This window comes from Hemicordylus capensis, chromosome 1, assembly GCF_027244095.1.
Source record: "Hemicordylus capensis ecotype Gifberg chromosome 1, rHemCap1.1.pri, whole genome shotgun sequence".
Lineage (NCBI taxonomy): Eukaryota > Metazoa > Chordata > Lepidosauria > Squamata > Cordylidae > Hemicordylus > Hemicordylus capensis.
This window is the reverse complement of record NC_069657.1, coordinates 447,628,456-447,644,678: the sequence shown is the minus strand read 5'-3', so window position 1 is coordinate 447,644,678 and position 16,223 is coordinate 447,628,456. Positions and strand designations below refer to the sequence as shown.

The 16,223-nt window shown below is 45.0% G+C and overlaps 1 protein-coding gene across 5 annotated transcripts in view; it reads left to right on the top strand.

Annotated features, from left to right (window-relative positions):
* Window positions 1–16,223, top strand: part of USP34 (ubiquitin specific peptidase 34) — a 234,500-nt gene that overhangs the window by 209,596 nt on the left and 8,681 nt on the right. For all 5 annotated transcript variants that reach the window (XM_053247423.1, XM_053247433.1, XM_053247443.1 and 2 more), the window contains 13 exons: window positions 408–559; window positions 2,252–2,300; window positions 2,394–2,498; window positions 2,614–2,658; window positions 4,079–4,183; window positions 5,119–5,266; window positions 5,707–6,341; window positions 7,651–7,808; window positions 8,540–8,618; window positions 8,736–8,862; window positions 9,337–9,444; window positions 13,566–13,670; window positions 15,952–16,076. In XM_053247423.1, coding sequence (XP_053103398.1) covers window positions 408–559; window positions 2,252–2,300; window positions 2,394–2,498; window positions 2,614–2,658; window positions 4,079–4,183; window positions 5,119–5,266; window positions 5,707–6,341; window positions 7,651–7,808; window positions 8,540–8,618; window positions 8,736–8,862; window positions 9,337–9,444; window positions 13,566–13,670; window positions 15,952–16,076 — 1,941 coding nt within the window. The remainder of the gene's footprint in view (window positions 1–407; window positions 560–2,251; window positions 2,301–2,393; window positions 2,499–2,613; window positions 2,659–4,078; window positions 4,184–5,118; window positions 5,267–5,706; window positions 6,342–7,650; window positions 7,809–8,539; window positions 8,619–8,735; window positions 8,863–9,336; window positions 9,445–13,565; window positions 13,671–15,951; window positions 16,077–16,223) is intronic.

The following is a 16,223-nucleotide window of genomic DNA, read 5'->3' as shown; positions in this document are numbered from 1 at the left end:
TTCAGCTTTAGATGTTCAGGTTTCCTTTCATGATCATTGTGGTGCATTTCTGATGCACTTGATTGATTAGGAAAACACTTGATGTTTAAACTTGGTTCTTTCAGAATGTTCAAAGTGTTTTGCATAGATTGTCTCAGCCATATTTTCCCCATAGGTCAATATTATCTCCATATTGCTGATGAGAAACCATATGTGAGAGTGTGGCTGGTCTAAATGGCCACTAAGTGTGTACAGTTTAGTTCTGTGTGTCTTTATCATATTGTGTTACACTTTTACATTTATGTTGAGCTTTTTGGCCTAGCAAGGGCCTGTAGCAGCTTATAGAAGTCGTCCTGGAGACTTTGGCAGGAAGGGTCTGAATTGAGACTTATATGCATGTTTGGGTTTTTTTCCTGCCTGTCATCCAGCCACAAGTTGAAGTATTGTCAGAAGAAGAAGGGGAGGAGGAGGAGGAAGAGGAAGACATCCTTTCTTTAGCAGAAGAAAAATACAGGCCTGCTGCACTTGAAAAGATGATTGCTCTAATAGCTCTTCTGGTTGAACAGTCTCGCTCAGAGAGGTAAGTGTTGCCCACACACTGTGAAATTGCTTCTCATCTTGGTTTATGCTCAAGTTACTGGAATACATATAACAATGTAATCATACCCTGAGTGGATACTTACTTCCCTGTTCCTTGACTGGTGCTCCACATGAAATCAGGTGGGTTGGCTGATATGTGGGGTAGCTCTAGCAAGCTATGTCAGGATAGTGGAGAGGCTTCCATTTGTCAGGTGAGGTGAGGGTCTGCGCCTCCTCAGTTCCAGTAAAACTGCTGGTTGACGTTATCCTGCTAAGGATTCTCTTTGCCTGTTAGGTGAAAATAGAATGAAAACAGCCAGTTAGGTGAAAATGGCACAGGCAAAGAGAAACCTGAGAAACACATAAACCATAGGGTTGTGGCCTATGAGGTGAAATCCCTCCTGAGAGGCTTTGCCATTACAAACCTCCATTAGAAGCCTCTGGGCTCTTCTAGCTGCATGCTCACCCCTTCCCCTACTTGGAGGTGAGGAATAGGGATGTGCATGGAACCACTGACTGCCAGTTTGAAGGTGGGAATAGCTTTAAAGACTGGGGAGGGTGCTCTTACACACACACACACACCCTGCCGTGGTTCCTCCACCAGCTCTGTGCTTTAAAATGGTCCCTTGGGGTGGCAACATACCTCCTTGCCGCCCTGGTGCGTGGCGGACCGGAAGTGCCTGGTGTGCACATCATGCTGCATGCACCAGGCATTTCCAGTTACTTGTAAACTGTAAAAAGCGGCATATAAATATTTATAGTACTGGGAGAACCATGCCCTTTGTACCCATTACAGTTTTGTTGTTTTTTTCCTTTTGGCAGCTGAAAATATGTTGCTTCCCCTATGAGGTGAGCAGGTAGATGGGTTGATGTCCCATGATGCATTGCAAGGTCCACAGCAGAATACTAGGGACTTGCACCTCTGGTAACTGTGCATCTCTGACCTGGAGCAGACTGAATGGTTCTCGTGAATGGGACCAGACTTTATCTTAATTTGATAAATAAATTCACATATTCCTCTCTTGCTCTTTGGGCTTGTTGATACCTTCTAGGGGCCAGCACATGGGGCTGCTGATTAAGGGGCCATTCATCTGGCAGCACTCTGGGCTGAGGGAAAACAGAAGCCATCTGCCAGATGCCCATATGTGTGACTCTGATACCAGTCAAGAAAAGGAAACAGTTGCTTACCTGTAACTTTTTGCCATTTGAGAGTAGCCCACACACAGTTGTTTCTGCTCACCTCCCCGTTTAGAGTCAGCACATGCTTTTACACTTGTTGCCTGCTGCTCGGGTCCTGAACTGAAAAGGTATAGGTCCTCCTTGTTGCTTATGTGGCTCTATCTGCTGTCTAGTGGAAGTAGGAACATCTCCACAATGTTTGACCTGGTTTGCTAGAACCTCCTGCCATTTGTCACCTTAACTGATAACCTATGTGTATAACTTTAGCATTGCTCACTCTCTGAGAGGCAGAGTTAAAGGAAAGCCGCTTCTATTCTTCTAATCTAGTTGATTGCTGAAATGAAAAGGTCAGTTCTCTGTTGATGGAGGAGGAGAGCCCAGTGAGGATCACTGCTCCCTTTTGGTCTTAGATCAGGGCCATGCAGTGGACCGTGAACCAAAGTTAGAGGAAAGCAACTCTGTTTTTTAAGTTGTTTTGCTGAAATGAATTGGTCCATTTTTGTGTGTGTTTTAGGCACTTGACTTTATCCCAGAACGATATGGCTGCATTAACAGGAGGCAAGGTAATACATCTGTGTGGAAATATAAAGCTGACTGTTGTAAAACCATGTCTTTCTAAAATGTTTGTGTTAGTAACACCTTCGGACTTGTTTCAGGGTTTTCCTTTCTTGTTTCAACATATCCGTGATGGAATCAACATCAGGCAGACCTGCAATCTCATTTTCAGCCTCTGTCGGTACAATAACAGACTTGCTGAACATGTAAGTATCGGCAGCTGTCAATTCTGTTCATTCTAGGAGTTTAACTGGAAAAATTACACCGGAGTTGTATATGCTCACTGACTCCTCAAATTAAGTTTTTCTTTTTCTCTTTTAGATTGTATCCATGCTGTTCACATCTATTGCCAAGTTGACTCCTGAGGTGTGTGAGAGTATAGTATCTATCAAAAATGTGTGTGTTGATCTTTTTCAAAATTAAGAGGTGTTATACTTGCAGAAGGTGATGATTCCACATTGAAAAATGACCACAGCTTTTTCTCCAGTCCCATTTTGTGAGGCTCTGTGTCCTTCCCTGTAAGAACACAAGCAGAGCCTGGCTGGGTTGAGCCTAAAGGGCTATCTGATCCAGCACTTTGTTTCTCACAGTGGCCAGCCACTGTGGCTACTTTTGAGTAGCCCACAAGTAGGGCATGAAGGCAGTAGCTCTCCCTGACTCTTGCCTCTCCTGAAGCTGGCATTCAGCAGCATCCTTCCTCTGAACGTGCACGTTCCATACCACCTTTGGTATGGTAGGAGAGCTGGTCTTGTGGTAGCAAGCAGGACTTGTCCCCTTAGCTAAGCAGGGTCCGCCCTGGTTGCATATGAATGGGAGACTTGATGTGTAAGCACTGTAAGATATTCCCCTTAAGGGATGGGGCCGCTCTGGGATGAGCATCTAAGTTCCAAGTTCCCTCCCTGGCAGCACCTCCAAGATAGGGTTGAGAGAGATTCCTGCCTGCACCCTTGGAGAAGCTGCTGCCAGTCTGTGTAGACAATACTGAGCTAGATGGATCAGTGGTCTGACTCAGTATATGGCAGCTTCCTGTGTTCCTATGCCCGTTGGTAGATTTCTCCATGAATCCCTTTTAAGGCCATGTCAACTAGTGACCATCAGTACATCCTCTGGTCGTAAATTCTATAAATTGATTATGCATTGTATGAAGAAGTACTTTCCCCTAAACGTGCCTGAAACTCCTGTCTATCAGTTTCATGGGATGATTCCAATACTATGAAGTAGGGGGAGAGAGAGAGAGAGTCTTTATCCACATCATTCATAATTTGCATTGGAGGATGAAATGTGTCTAGGCCACCCACTACCAAAAGAGGCCAGCCTCCATTGATGAGGAATGAAGGGCAATTCCTCTCTTCCATCCAAATCTTTGTGGTATGCAGGTGTTCTCCCCCCCCCCCGCCCATTCCTAAAGATGGGCATTATGCTAGTTATAAATAATTAGCTGCATTGATTATCCTTCTACAGTATGCAGGGACAGAACACTGTTCTTCAACCAAAGAAGTTCAAGCTTGACAGGCTTGTGAGATCAGGATTTGGCAAAGTACCACTGCAGTTCTTGAATACTCCCGCTGCCCCTGCTTGCCAAACTCTCAAGGTGTCTTTGTACTAGCTGCAGAACATGAAGGCTGTAAATCTTTCAACTATTAAGCATACATAAATGGTTCATGGGTTAAAATCAATTATATATTTACAAGCTGGTCTTCAAGGAATGTTTGTGATTTCAATACATGATTTATAGTCACTGACTAAATATACAGTTGGGGTGGGGGTTTTTCCCCTTGCACTGCAGGCAGCCAATCCTTTTTTCAAGTTGCTGACCATGCTGATGGAATTTGCTGGTGGCCCTCCAGGAATGCCACCCTTCGCTTCTTACATCTTACAGAGGATATGGGAGGTAAAGTATGAAGGGCTTATAAATACAGATTTGAACCTCGTCTGCCATTTTATCTCTCCACTAAGTTCTGTGGAGATAATAGCCTTTAAGGATCTGTCTAATGTTGCCGACTTTAATAGGCTTACTTAAGCCTCCCTCACCCCTCAAGGTACCCTGGAAATACCCCACAGGTTTTTAGTTAGGCCAGGGAGAAGCTTGGCTGTAGCTGCTTGTCATTTTAAGGGCTGACTTCAGAGTTAAGCACTAGAGAGCTAGTAATGCACTGCTATCCATTGCTGAAGATGGAAATCTTCTGATCCCCTAACAAAGAGTGTGCTGCTCCTGCCATTTTTCCCCTCCCAGAATATTTGGGAGGCATGACAGCTTGCATCGGGGGGGGGGGTGAAATCCGCAGTTATTTCAGAAATGCAGTTGGCTTCTGTCCTGATTATAAGGGCTGTCCCTGGAGTTAGTCACTAGAGATCTTAGAATAAAGTTTGCTTCCCAGCAGAGAAGTTTTGATATGAAGAATTGCTTTCCCTTCAGGCATTATTCATCCCTCTTTGTTGACCCTCCATCTGTAGTATACTTAATGATTGGAGATGGCATCAAAGTGAGGAGGGTTAGGCCCATCTTCATAATATATAGACTGTCACCTGATGGTCTCTTTGTCTAATGCAGGGTTGCACAACTTTGGCCCTCCAGCTAGTTTTGCACTACAACTCCCATCATCCCCAGCCACCATGGCCAATAATCAAGGATGATGGTAGTTGTAGTCCAACATTTGCAGAAGGGCTGAAGTTTTGCAACACTGGTCTATTGGGTCATTGACTTGATATGTGGAAGGGCAGTATCCACCCAGTGGCTAAACTGTCCACCCCACAAAAGAGAAGAAAGAAAACCTAATCCTTTGACCCCCTTCAGTGGGAAGTGACATTTCTGTTCATTTTGCCTAGGTGATAGAGTACAACCCTTCTCAGTGCCTGGATTGGCTAGCAGTGCAGACACCTCGAAATAAGCTAGCTCACAGCTGGGTGTTGCAGAACATGGAGAACTGGGTTGAACGCTTCCTTTTGGCTCACAACTACCCTCGTGTGAGAACTTGTAAGTTAAGTGGGGAGGAATCTTCCTTTTTTATTTCTAATGTATTTATAACTAACACACACACACACCCTTGTTTTGTTCTGTAAAATGGCAGAAGTAAAAATGTAGAATTTGGTTAGCTTCTCACATTTCAAACTTGGGTGTTGGAATTGGAAAACAGATAACTGAATATTCGTGAATATCCACTTCAGCATTGCATGGAACTATTTCATCATATGGATGCAGGATCCTCAGCACCTCATTGAAAATCGTCTGCAGAATTGCTGTGTAATTTTAAACTATCTGGCTGGATTTCTTTTTTCTTCTTTCCAGTCTGAGCATGGTGATGAGTATGAGGTTATGAAAATCAATCTCATAAGTAGAATGAAAGCGGCTGTTTCTGTTTTAAAGGTGAATACAGTATATGCAACTGTGCTCATCCATGTGTTTGCCCTTTGCAGCTGCAGCCTACCTTCTGGTCTCTCTTATTCCAAGCAATTCATTCCGGCAGATGTTCCGATCCACCCGCTCGCTGCACATCCCCACCCGAGATCTCCCTCTCAGTCCGGATACTACAGTTGTCCTTCACCAGGTCTACAATGTACTCCTTGGGCTGCTTTCGCGAGCGAAGCTCTATGTTGATGCTGCAGTTCATGGGACTACAAAGCTGGTTCCCTACTTCAGTTTTATGACTTACTGTTTGATTTCCAAAACTGAAAAACTGATGTTTTCTACCTATTTTATGGACCTGTGGAACCTTTTCCAGCCTAAGCTTTCTGAACCTGCCATAGCCACCAACCACAACAAGCAGGCTCTGCTCTCTTTCTGGTACAACGTCTGTGTTGACTGCCCTGAAAATGTGCGCCTTATTGTGCAGAACCCCGTGGTGACCAAGAACATTGCCTTCAATTACATCTTAGCGGACCATGATGACCAGGATGTGGTGCTCTTTAACCGCGGGATGCTGCCTGCCTACTATGGTATTCTGCGGTTGTGCTGTGAGCAGTCCCCTGCATTCACCAGGCAGCTGGCTTCTCATCAGAACATCCAGTGGGCCTTTAAAAACCTCACACCACATGCCAGCCAGTACCCTGGGGTAAGTTCAGTCACAGAGAAGGGAGAATCTGGAAATCGGTGTTCTTGCAAAAGGCCCTTGATCTCATAACAGAGGAGACACCTAAAATCCTGGGCTGGCCAGGATTTGGTGGACCATCTTGAGGGAAAGATGGAAGATGATGGGACACGGACACACACACACCATTGACTGCAAGGAAGTCCAGTTATTTCTGCATTGACAACTGGAGATCAGTTGTTGTTCAGAAGGATGGATTTGGTTCTTAGGCTTCCAGATGTTGATCCTGAACTTAGAGAAAGGAGAAAACAACCTCATGATTGCCAGGGCAGTTTTGATTTAAAATTCAAATAGTTTAAATCACAAAGGCAAATTTAAGTCTCTGCTTTAAATCAAAAGATTCCATTTATTATTTATATACTGCTTAAATAAAAGTGCATTCTAACTGGTTTGTTGATTGGTAGAATCATATTTATAATTCAAGGACTGTCTCTGAGCCAGTTGCAAATATCAGCTGGCTACTTTGCATAAAACAGAAGTAAAAGTCACCTGGGTGATGATAAGTGACTTGCTGCCGATTCCTGGCCCCAACTTCAAGCCATAATATAAGGAAGTGAACTAACTACCCTGCTGTATGATGACTGACAGAACATTTCCCCCAGCTTTCTTGATGTTCACAAAAGTGTCATAAACACATTAATAGATTATATGTTTGCAAGATTTTAATTTTTTAAAAGAAACTTGCCATAGATGAAATTTAATACAAATCAGATTTATTTATTTTTTAAATCAGATTTTTATCTACCTTCCCATTATGGTTATTTTAAGACTAGGTTTTGATGATCTGCCCCATACCTCACCATTTTATTTGAATTCTTTTTTCTTTCTTGGTTTAAAGGTATTTGGTAATTAGCTTGTTTGCATTTACTAAAATCAATCAACTGTAATAATAAAAATGATCATTAACAGATAAAGGGCAAATTAATTACTGGTGAACACCACATATAATATCATATTGGGGTGTGTGCGTGTGTTTATCTTTTCATCCATTTTCATGATTTGTTTTGTTTTTTTAGACTTCTTAATTGCAATGCTGAGCAGGGAAGTAGAACAATGGATACTTAGTGAAAAGGGACAAAGGCATAGGACTCTCACTGGAAAGGGAGTGTGTGTGTTTGTTCAGATGCCATTATGGAGTGAATGCCTTGGGATGTGTAAGCTTCCTGGTTTCATGAAGTGCTCCCTTAAAATATTCATATGCAATAGTGAGCAGGACTTGAGAGTTTGTTCATGAAGATGTTTGCTTTAGTCTGATCTTGTTCTGTTTGTTTAGGCAGTGGAAGAGCTGTTTAACCTCATGCAACTGTTTGTAGCTCAGAGGCCAGATATGAGAGAAGAAGAACTGGAAGATATTAAGCAGTTTAAGAAAACTACCATAAACTGTTATCTCCGCTGCTTAGATGGACGGTCATGCTGGACTACTTTAATAAGGTATACTGTCAAAAATTCAGTCAGATCAGGGGTGGAGTGGATACCTCACGTCTTTCACTTCTAGGAGTAGGTGAAACTCCCCATCAAAAGGAGGCGGGAGGAGTGCTAATGAGTTCTATTGTTCACTCCAAATGTTGTCAAAATGAAATGGCCCCTTCAGTTTCATAACCTGTGAATTGGGTCATGAAATCCAAGAATGGGGAGCATTTTAGTCCTGCCTTTATATTTATATGGAAAGATTATTTTGGCTGCTAGTCATAGAACTTGAAATTTCAGGAAATGTTTCTGTTTCTTTGCTTTGCTTTCTTCTGCCTTGAAGATCAAGCTTGGGGAACAAGGCACATGTCAAGGCCAGCCTTAGGGGTGGGTGAGCTGGATGGTCACCCAGGATACCTACCTGAAGGGGGCACCAAACTGAGCTTAATGACTTCCTGTTTGAGTGTACCATTTGCAGTGAGCTAGGGACACGGTGAGGGGGAACTAGCCATGGGGAGTACTGAAGGTTCTTCTTGTCAAGAGTGGTATTTATCCTAGGGCTGGTCCTGTTCAGCATACAGTTCAGCTTCCAGTACCAGATCAACCCTCATGCCTGCTTTCAAAATGGAAGAGTGGGTAGTGAAAAATGTGTTGGAACCCAATACCTCTTTGAAGACTGAGGCCTTGGTGTGTGCATTGGAGACTCAGTTCTACTTTAAGTGTTGTTGTTTTTTACTGTGTTTTGTTGCTTTTAGTGCCTTCCGAATATTGTTAGAAACTGACGAGGACCGACTTCTTGTTGTGTTTAACAGAGGGTTAATCCTCATGACTGAGGTAAGAACAACATTGACATTTCCTTGCCAATGAATTATCACAGTTCACAGTGAATGGGGACAGAGTATTTATATAGACCCATATCCTGTATCACTTTTTTCTCTCAATATTTGGCAGTCCTTCAACACTTTGCACATGATGTACCACGAAGCCACAGCCTGCCATGTAACTGGAGACCTAGTGGAGCTTCTGTCCATATTCCTGTCGGTTCTCAAGTCCACCCGGCCATATCTGCAGAGAAAAGGTTTGGTTATGAGACAGAGCTTTTACTGGGTGTGTTTTGGGGGGCAGGGGGAGAACACACAATTAAGTAGCAGTATTTTTTTAAAAAAAAAATCTTCTTGTGCTGTGTGCCAGTGTGGTTCATCTGCTGGAGCTAAACACATGGACATTGGGTAGAGAGGACCATTGACTTGGATTCAAATTTCAAGTCCGCTGTCAAATCACTGGGCTGTCTTAGGCACTACGTTATGTCAGTATCTGATGTGGATCTGGATCTGGATCTGGATCTGGATTCATAATAGTGGATTCTCTGTCTTGGCTAAAATGCAGACTAGAAACCTATTGGTCAGTAGGGACTGTGTGACTTTCTGTTTGTTCCAAACTCGACTGAAGATTGATTTTATAGAACCTGAATTTTTCTCTGCCTTGCCTAAGGCCTGCTTAATTAAAGGGTTGGATGCAAACTGTGTTAAACTGTGATCTTCTGTACTTGCAGATGTGAAACAAGCACTGATCCAGTGGCAGGAGAGAATAGAATTTGCCCACAAGCTTTTAACTTTGCTGAATTCCTACAGTCCTCCAGAACTTAGAAACGCTTGTATAGGTAAGGTATATTCAGGTTACTGCAGTCCAAACATTAATGCCAAAAATTCAGTGTTCATGTGCAGCCTTCTACAAATATGGCTCCAATGAAGATTACACACTTGTCCCCTCCACCACAATCACTTCAAGGACCAAGGGGTGTGTGTGTCAGCAGACTCTGTCTCCCAGCACCACTAAAACAATCATGGGTAACAGGTGAAGGGGGGAGGGTGTTGGGTGAAGCTTTGAGGTTTTCCCAGCTGTAAAATCTGTGTCTGTCACTCTCAATAATCAAAAATAGCTGTAGTGGTTACTACGCTGTCAGTAGGTGCATAGTGAACTGAATAAAATCTGTGCTAAGAGCACAATCCAGAGATGTCCCCTTCCCTCCTATCTGCAGCTGTCACAGCCCCTCAAACACCAGTCCAGAGAGTCTTGGAGGGTTTGCCCCAAGTAGTCTCTGACACTGTGTCAGAAGTAGAAATCAGGCACATTTTGGCATTCACAGCCTACAGGCCAGGCTGTGTATGTGCTGCAATTCTCTGCTGCTGGATGAGGATATATCATGTGGGTTATCCTTCCCATATGCTCCAGAGGGCAGGCTTATGTTGTTTAGCCAAAGGCTTTATAAGCTGGGGAAGGGTAATCCCTTCCTAGTTCTTCCAGTCCTGTGGTCTTGCTCCAGAGCCAGACTCTAACGCTCTAGCCAAGCCTATCACTCATCTGCACTTTCTCCTCTTAATCCTTTTTACTGCATCATTTGTTGATCCTTACCTCTTGACTTCTTTAGCCATCACGTTCTTCTTTTCCTTCTTTTACTCTTCCACCCCCTCACCCCACAAAAAACCTTCCGTTCCGTTCCCGCCCCCTTCTCTCTCCTCATTTCCCCCTTTTCTCTGATGATGGAGCAATCTTCAAGACTAAGGCACATATTTGTGCCCAAAGGCATGAAGAGGAACCCACTCTTCCCTCTCTTGGTTAAGACAGCATTTACCCACTCCCAGGCTGCTAGCCTGCTGACCTTCAGGTGCTCTCCAGTGCCGCTGGAGGGTGGAGGAGGTGGAGAAGGCCCCAGCCCCCTGGAAGGCACTTCAGGGGTGAAGAAATGAAAGCACAACCTTCCTCTGACACGCAACACACCTAGTTTGCCAGCATTGTCCACCCACAATCTAGCAGAGCCTCAAGATGACACAGAGGCCCCACCCGTGCAGCCGCCCAAGTAACCACAGAAGCACCAGACCCCATCCCCAACCGGGTTGGGGCCTACAAGGACTCCATGGAAGCTTTCCCAAAGACCAAGAGAGCCACCGGAGGGGAGGGGTGGGAGCACTCCAAGCAAGTCCATCCTAATCCTGAGTGAAATGCCTGGGCCAAACATCCCCAGAAGCCATGGAGATGAGGAAGATAAGTGTGGGCCTTCTCAGGCCAGTCTTGACTGTGAAAACACCGGGGCAGCCACAGCCTAGAGCACTAGAACTGGTGAGATCAGGGCCTTCTTGCCCTCCCAGACCAACCTCCTCCCCCAGGCCCCATACCTGCCTTACCGACAGAAATGCCTGTAAGCTGGCCAGTTTGGTTTCAAAATGTGCTTGATACATCAACGCACCAAGTCTTAAAAAAAAAAAAGAGAGAGAGAGAGAGGGAGAGAGAAATAGGGACCCCTTTTTCTTCCTCTTCTGCCTCCTCATCAGAGCCTTCTCCTAAGAAATCAAAGAAAAGATATAGACACAAAAAGTCACAAAAGTCAGAGGTTCAAAAAACCTAGAAAAGCAAAGATCAGAGGGATCAGGGCTCTCCATCTCATTATTCTGCTGCCTCTGCATATGGTTTGTCAGACCACCCCACCCCACCCCAGAGGACCTGACCGTAATCCATCCAACCTGGGACCTATTGATAACTGAGAGCCCATTGAAGTCCCAGACAACCCTGACTTAAACACTGATTCAAAAGAAGAGGCTGAATATTCAGATGACCAGAATTTAGAGTCCTTCTCTAATTGCAGGAGGTTATCTATCCCTGAGGATTTTCCCCACCTTTTCCACAAGGCATTAAACACCCTAGGCCAGAGCTGCTCAGCTTTGGCCCGCCTAGAGATGTTGACTTACAACTCCCATAATCCCTGGCTATTGGTCACTGTGGCTGAGAATTATGGGGGCTTCGTCCAAAAACAGCTGGCTAGGGGGCAAAGTTGAGCAGGCCTGCCCTAGGCCTACAACAATAATCACAACAAGAGTAACCTACTCCCTCCAGGGAAACCTTGGTCTTTCCAGCACCAAGGCCACAGGACTTGCTCTTCCCATTTCAACACTTGTTTGCACATACGGTTAGACAAGAGTGGCAAGTGCCAGCAGCACACAGGGAACCCATTCAGATAGATAATAAGCTTTATGGTCTTGGGACCTACACCCCTTAAGCGTTCAACACACAGCACCTTTTGTATCCCTCCTCTTGCAAACATGAACTTCTGCATTTTCTTCAGATTCAGTGTGCCTCATACCCAATCCGTCCATCCTTCCTAAAGTTCCATTGGTCTTTCATCACCCTCAGGATGTCATATACCATCCTTTTGTCCACAACCAGTTCATGCCTTGGAAAAGCAGCAGCATAATCTAGACGTCCGCCACTGCCTGACGGTGTACCTGGATCACACTGCATCGTTCAGATCAACGGATACTGTTTTTATCTTCTCCCAGCTACCGTGGGCCAGAAGGTTTCAGCACCTACCATCTCTAGATGGATCAAAGCATGCATAGCATTAGCTTATGAAGAGCAGACTCTAAGACCTCTTTTCAAGGTCATGGCGCATTCTGCGAGGTCTGCCACTAACTTCTGCTGCTTTTTCCACTAATGCCCCTCTGGGAGAAATCTGCAAAGCAGCTACGTGGAAGTCTCAGTCAACCTTCACTAGACACTACAAATGTGATCTGCATCAGTCCTCTAGGCAGCCTTTAGCAGACAAGTGCTCCAACAAGTTCTTCCACCCCAGTAGATGCTGATGCTTCCACCCGGGGTTACTAGCTCTGGTATGTCCCATGTGAGATGTCCTCATCCAGCAGCAGAGAAAGGAGCATTGGTCACTCACCATGAAGGCTGCTTCTTGCTGCTGGATTTGGACATCTCAACCCACCTGTCCGGGCCTCTGTGTCTACTGGTTCTGCGTCCTTTTTCCCCTATACCTTTCAATTCTGTCTATCTCTGTACCTACACTTGGCTGATCAGAACTGGGGAGGTGTTACTCTTCCCAGGCTTATGAAGCCTTAGGCTGATCAACAAAAGCCCCAAGTCCTGCCCTTTGGAGTATGTGGGAAGGATAACCCACGTGAGATGTACTGTACTCAAATCCAGCAGCAAGAAGAAACCTTCATGGTGAGTGACCCATGCTCCTTTTCGTGAGAGTGCAGAACGTTGTATGGAGTGCAAAATATATCTTTGCTAGAATCTCCACATTCAGGGTTTTTTGTCCCGTCCCGCTCAAGATGTATGCCTAGCCCTTTTGACTACAAAAATACACATGAATATGGGCTAGGTACTGCTTGCTGAAATCTCAGAATCTAGCAGAGTTGCTTAATAAGACTTCCATGTCCTGCATGCCTCCTTATCCCTCCCTATGACAAGCAAAACTAGAATATGTTATACAAAATAATGGAAAAGGCACAATAAACTGTGTAAAAATGAGAGAAATCGTGCCAACTTGTGCTAAAATTATGCAAATTGAACAACTTGTTCAGAATGCATGCTTATATTCTAGCATGCAGTAATTACAGATCCTTTGTACTGAGTCAAGCCATTGGCCCATCTACCTCAAGGCTGCACAATTTCAGCCCTCCAGCTGTTTTTGGACTACAACTCTCATCATCCCCAAGCCACAGTGGCCAGCATTCAGGGATAATGGGAGTTGTGGTCCAACATCTACAGGAGGGCCAAAATTGTGCAGCCCTGATCTTGGTCCATTGTTGCCTACTTTGACTGGCAGCATCTCTCCAGGGTACCTTGCTCAGGCAGAGACAGTTGTCCAGGCTTGCTACCTGAGATCTTTGAACTGAAGATGCCAGGGATTGACCCTGGGACCTTCTTCATGCTTAGCAGGGGTTCTACCACTATGCCATGGCCCTGTCTTTACAAAAGCCAATGTTTCCTTTGCAGATGTCCTCAAGGAGCTGGTACTTTTAAGCCCTCACGATTTTCTGCACACTCTGGTTCCATTTCTGCAGCACAACCATTGCACGTACCACCACAGCAACATCCCAAGTATGTATTTGGGAATGGTTAAGAAAAATACAGCTATATATTTTGCTCTGTGTGTTTGTCTTGATTTTGTAAGCTTCCCTGGAAGTGCTGATGGGTGGGATACCAATTGTTGCAGCATGGCCACAGAAAGTGGAGGTAGTAAGATGAACAGAGCACACCTGGTTTGCTTTTGTCTGGGAAGAAATGAAAACGAGAGGCTGTCAATTTTGTGTAGACATCTTAGCCAGCAGTGCAGTGCCTGTTCTTCCCGAAGGTGAAACAAGACCTCCAGACCACTCAAGACCCCCCAAACCACTCAAAGAAACAGCCATGAAGCAGAAAAACACTTAAATTTCAAGCTTTTGGGGCACATTAATTTGCAGATTTCTCTTAATCAGAGCCATTCCCCTGCACTCCTTCCAGTGGCCCCTGGGCTGCTTTACAGGCTGCTCAGGGAGGCTAAAGCCATCATGCCTCTACGGTCTCCCTCCCTTTCTCCATGGGCCACAGAGGATGAGCCAAAAGCTGGGGGCTGCATTTTTCGGCAGTACCAGGGCTTGGGCACCAAGCTCTTTGTGTCAGCTCTTTGTGTCAGAGTTGCTTGAGCAGGCCAGGGGCACCATTTCTCCACTGCCTCCCCTGCTGTGGCTATTCCTGCCTTGTCCATCTATCATCTTGAGGGCACTCCGGGGCTTGCCACTTGTTCTCTGCAGTCCGCCATTTCCAGAGCTCGGCATGTTGGAGATCATGCCTCGGTGCGAGGACTTGGAAACATCCTTTCCCAGTTGTGAACAGCCCCCCACCCCACCTTCCAGTTGTGGCTGTTTCGGGAGATTCTTCTTGGAGGACTGCACTCCAACACTCTCCATCACCAAGTCTCAGTTCTGCCATCTGTTAGTTCTAAACTGGGTCTCAGGGTTCTGGGATCCCATCCTCATCTTTGCCATCTTGTCAGGGATTTTGCTTCTGTGTCCGCCCACAGATTCCCAGTGTGGGGCTTGCATAAAGTTCTCCATTTGAACCACTCAGGTCTGTATTTCTGTACCTCCTTTCCTTTAAGGTGACTGCCAGACTATTTCAGAGCATAGCTTTATCCATTGCAACCATCTCTGTATCTTTCCAAAGGATGCTGTCGCTCATTGTCCAGACCCTTCTTTTGCCCCAAAGTCAAATTCTTTTCCCCCCCACTGGTCTCAGGAAATTATTCTTCTGCCCTTGTATTTGCCATGCTAAAGAGCAAGAATGGCACAAGACAGGCTTGATGCTCAAAGTGCATTTACATACAGAACTGCCTCCTTCAGAAGGACTAGTAGCTTGTTTGTCTCCTTCCTTCTTGTTGCCTTTCTTGGCCACGGAGTACTGCAATATGTTCTCCCATTTTGGTATAAGTGTGTCTCAATATAACACCCTTAGTGGGCATATCAAAACACACTGTGGATACTCTCCATCATCAACAGAGAAAGTAACATGGGCATCTCCCTGTGGGCAATAACTGGGAAGACCCTGTCCCACATGTACTACACTTGAGCCTCTATCAATGTCTGCACACAGAACAGAGTTTGGATGATCTTGTCAGGCAGAAGCATTCAGGAGTAGGCAGTTCTTCTGGATTTCAGAAGAAGTTGCCCTTGGGGACAGGTAGATTGACGGGTGTGGAGGTCTTAGAGTAGAACTAGACGGTTGGCAGCAAATGTGAGATTCCCAATCCCAAGACTGCCTCTGATGCACAAAATGGCCTTGGAAAGGTCATGGCCAAGAAGGGGTTTCTTTACTGGAAATTCTGTGTTTGCCTCTGAATGTCTAGTGCCAGCTTCAGGTAGGGATGCCATAACCTAAAGATGTTAAAAGTTTGTAATGGCTGGACTTGTAGAGAGCCTTGAATGTCCTTTTCCCAGGACATGGTCTGAAGACACATGACCAAGCCACCTAGACCAACCCTGAATAGGTCTCGCTCTGGTCAGGGCCTGGATGGGAGACTGCTTGGGCACTCCATGGAAGCCACTTTGAGTTTTGAGATTAAAGAAAGCCAGAATAGAAATACATTTAAAAAATAAAATAGAGTTATGATTTACTTTAGGGATAAACCATGAAGGAATTTTCCTGGCACTGGTCTTTAGGCATGATATATTTTCTCTTTTTATTGGACCAACAAAAACAAAATATAAAACGTTAGGACTAAAACACCAATTATTTGATATTGTTACAAATTAGATCAATAGTTGTCATAGCTCTTAATGGAGAAATAGAAATACATTTCACATTTGCCTCCTTTAAATACCAAACTCCGTGCTTTCCATTGCAGTGTCTCTTGGCCCTTACTTCCCATGCCGTGAAAATCTGAAATTGATAGGAGGCAAAAGTAACATTCGCCCACCTCGCCCCGAGCTCAATATGTGCCTCTTGCCCACAATGGTCGAAGCCAGCAAGGTATGTCTCTCAGAAAACGGGGAATGCATTTTGCCTCTCGGGGGGGATTTCTGTTGATGTTGACATGTGAATCACTCAGCTGTGCTTTTTGCTGAACACTGTGCTTAGTTCACCATTGATGCTTAGGGCTTGATGCATGGAGCACAA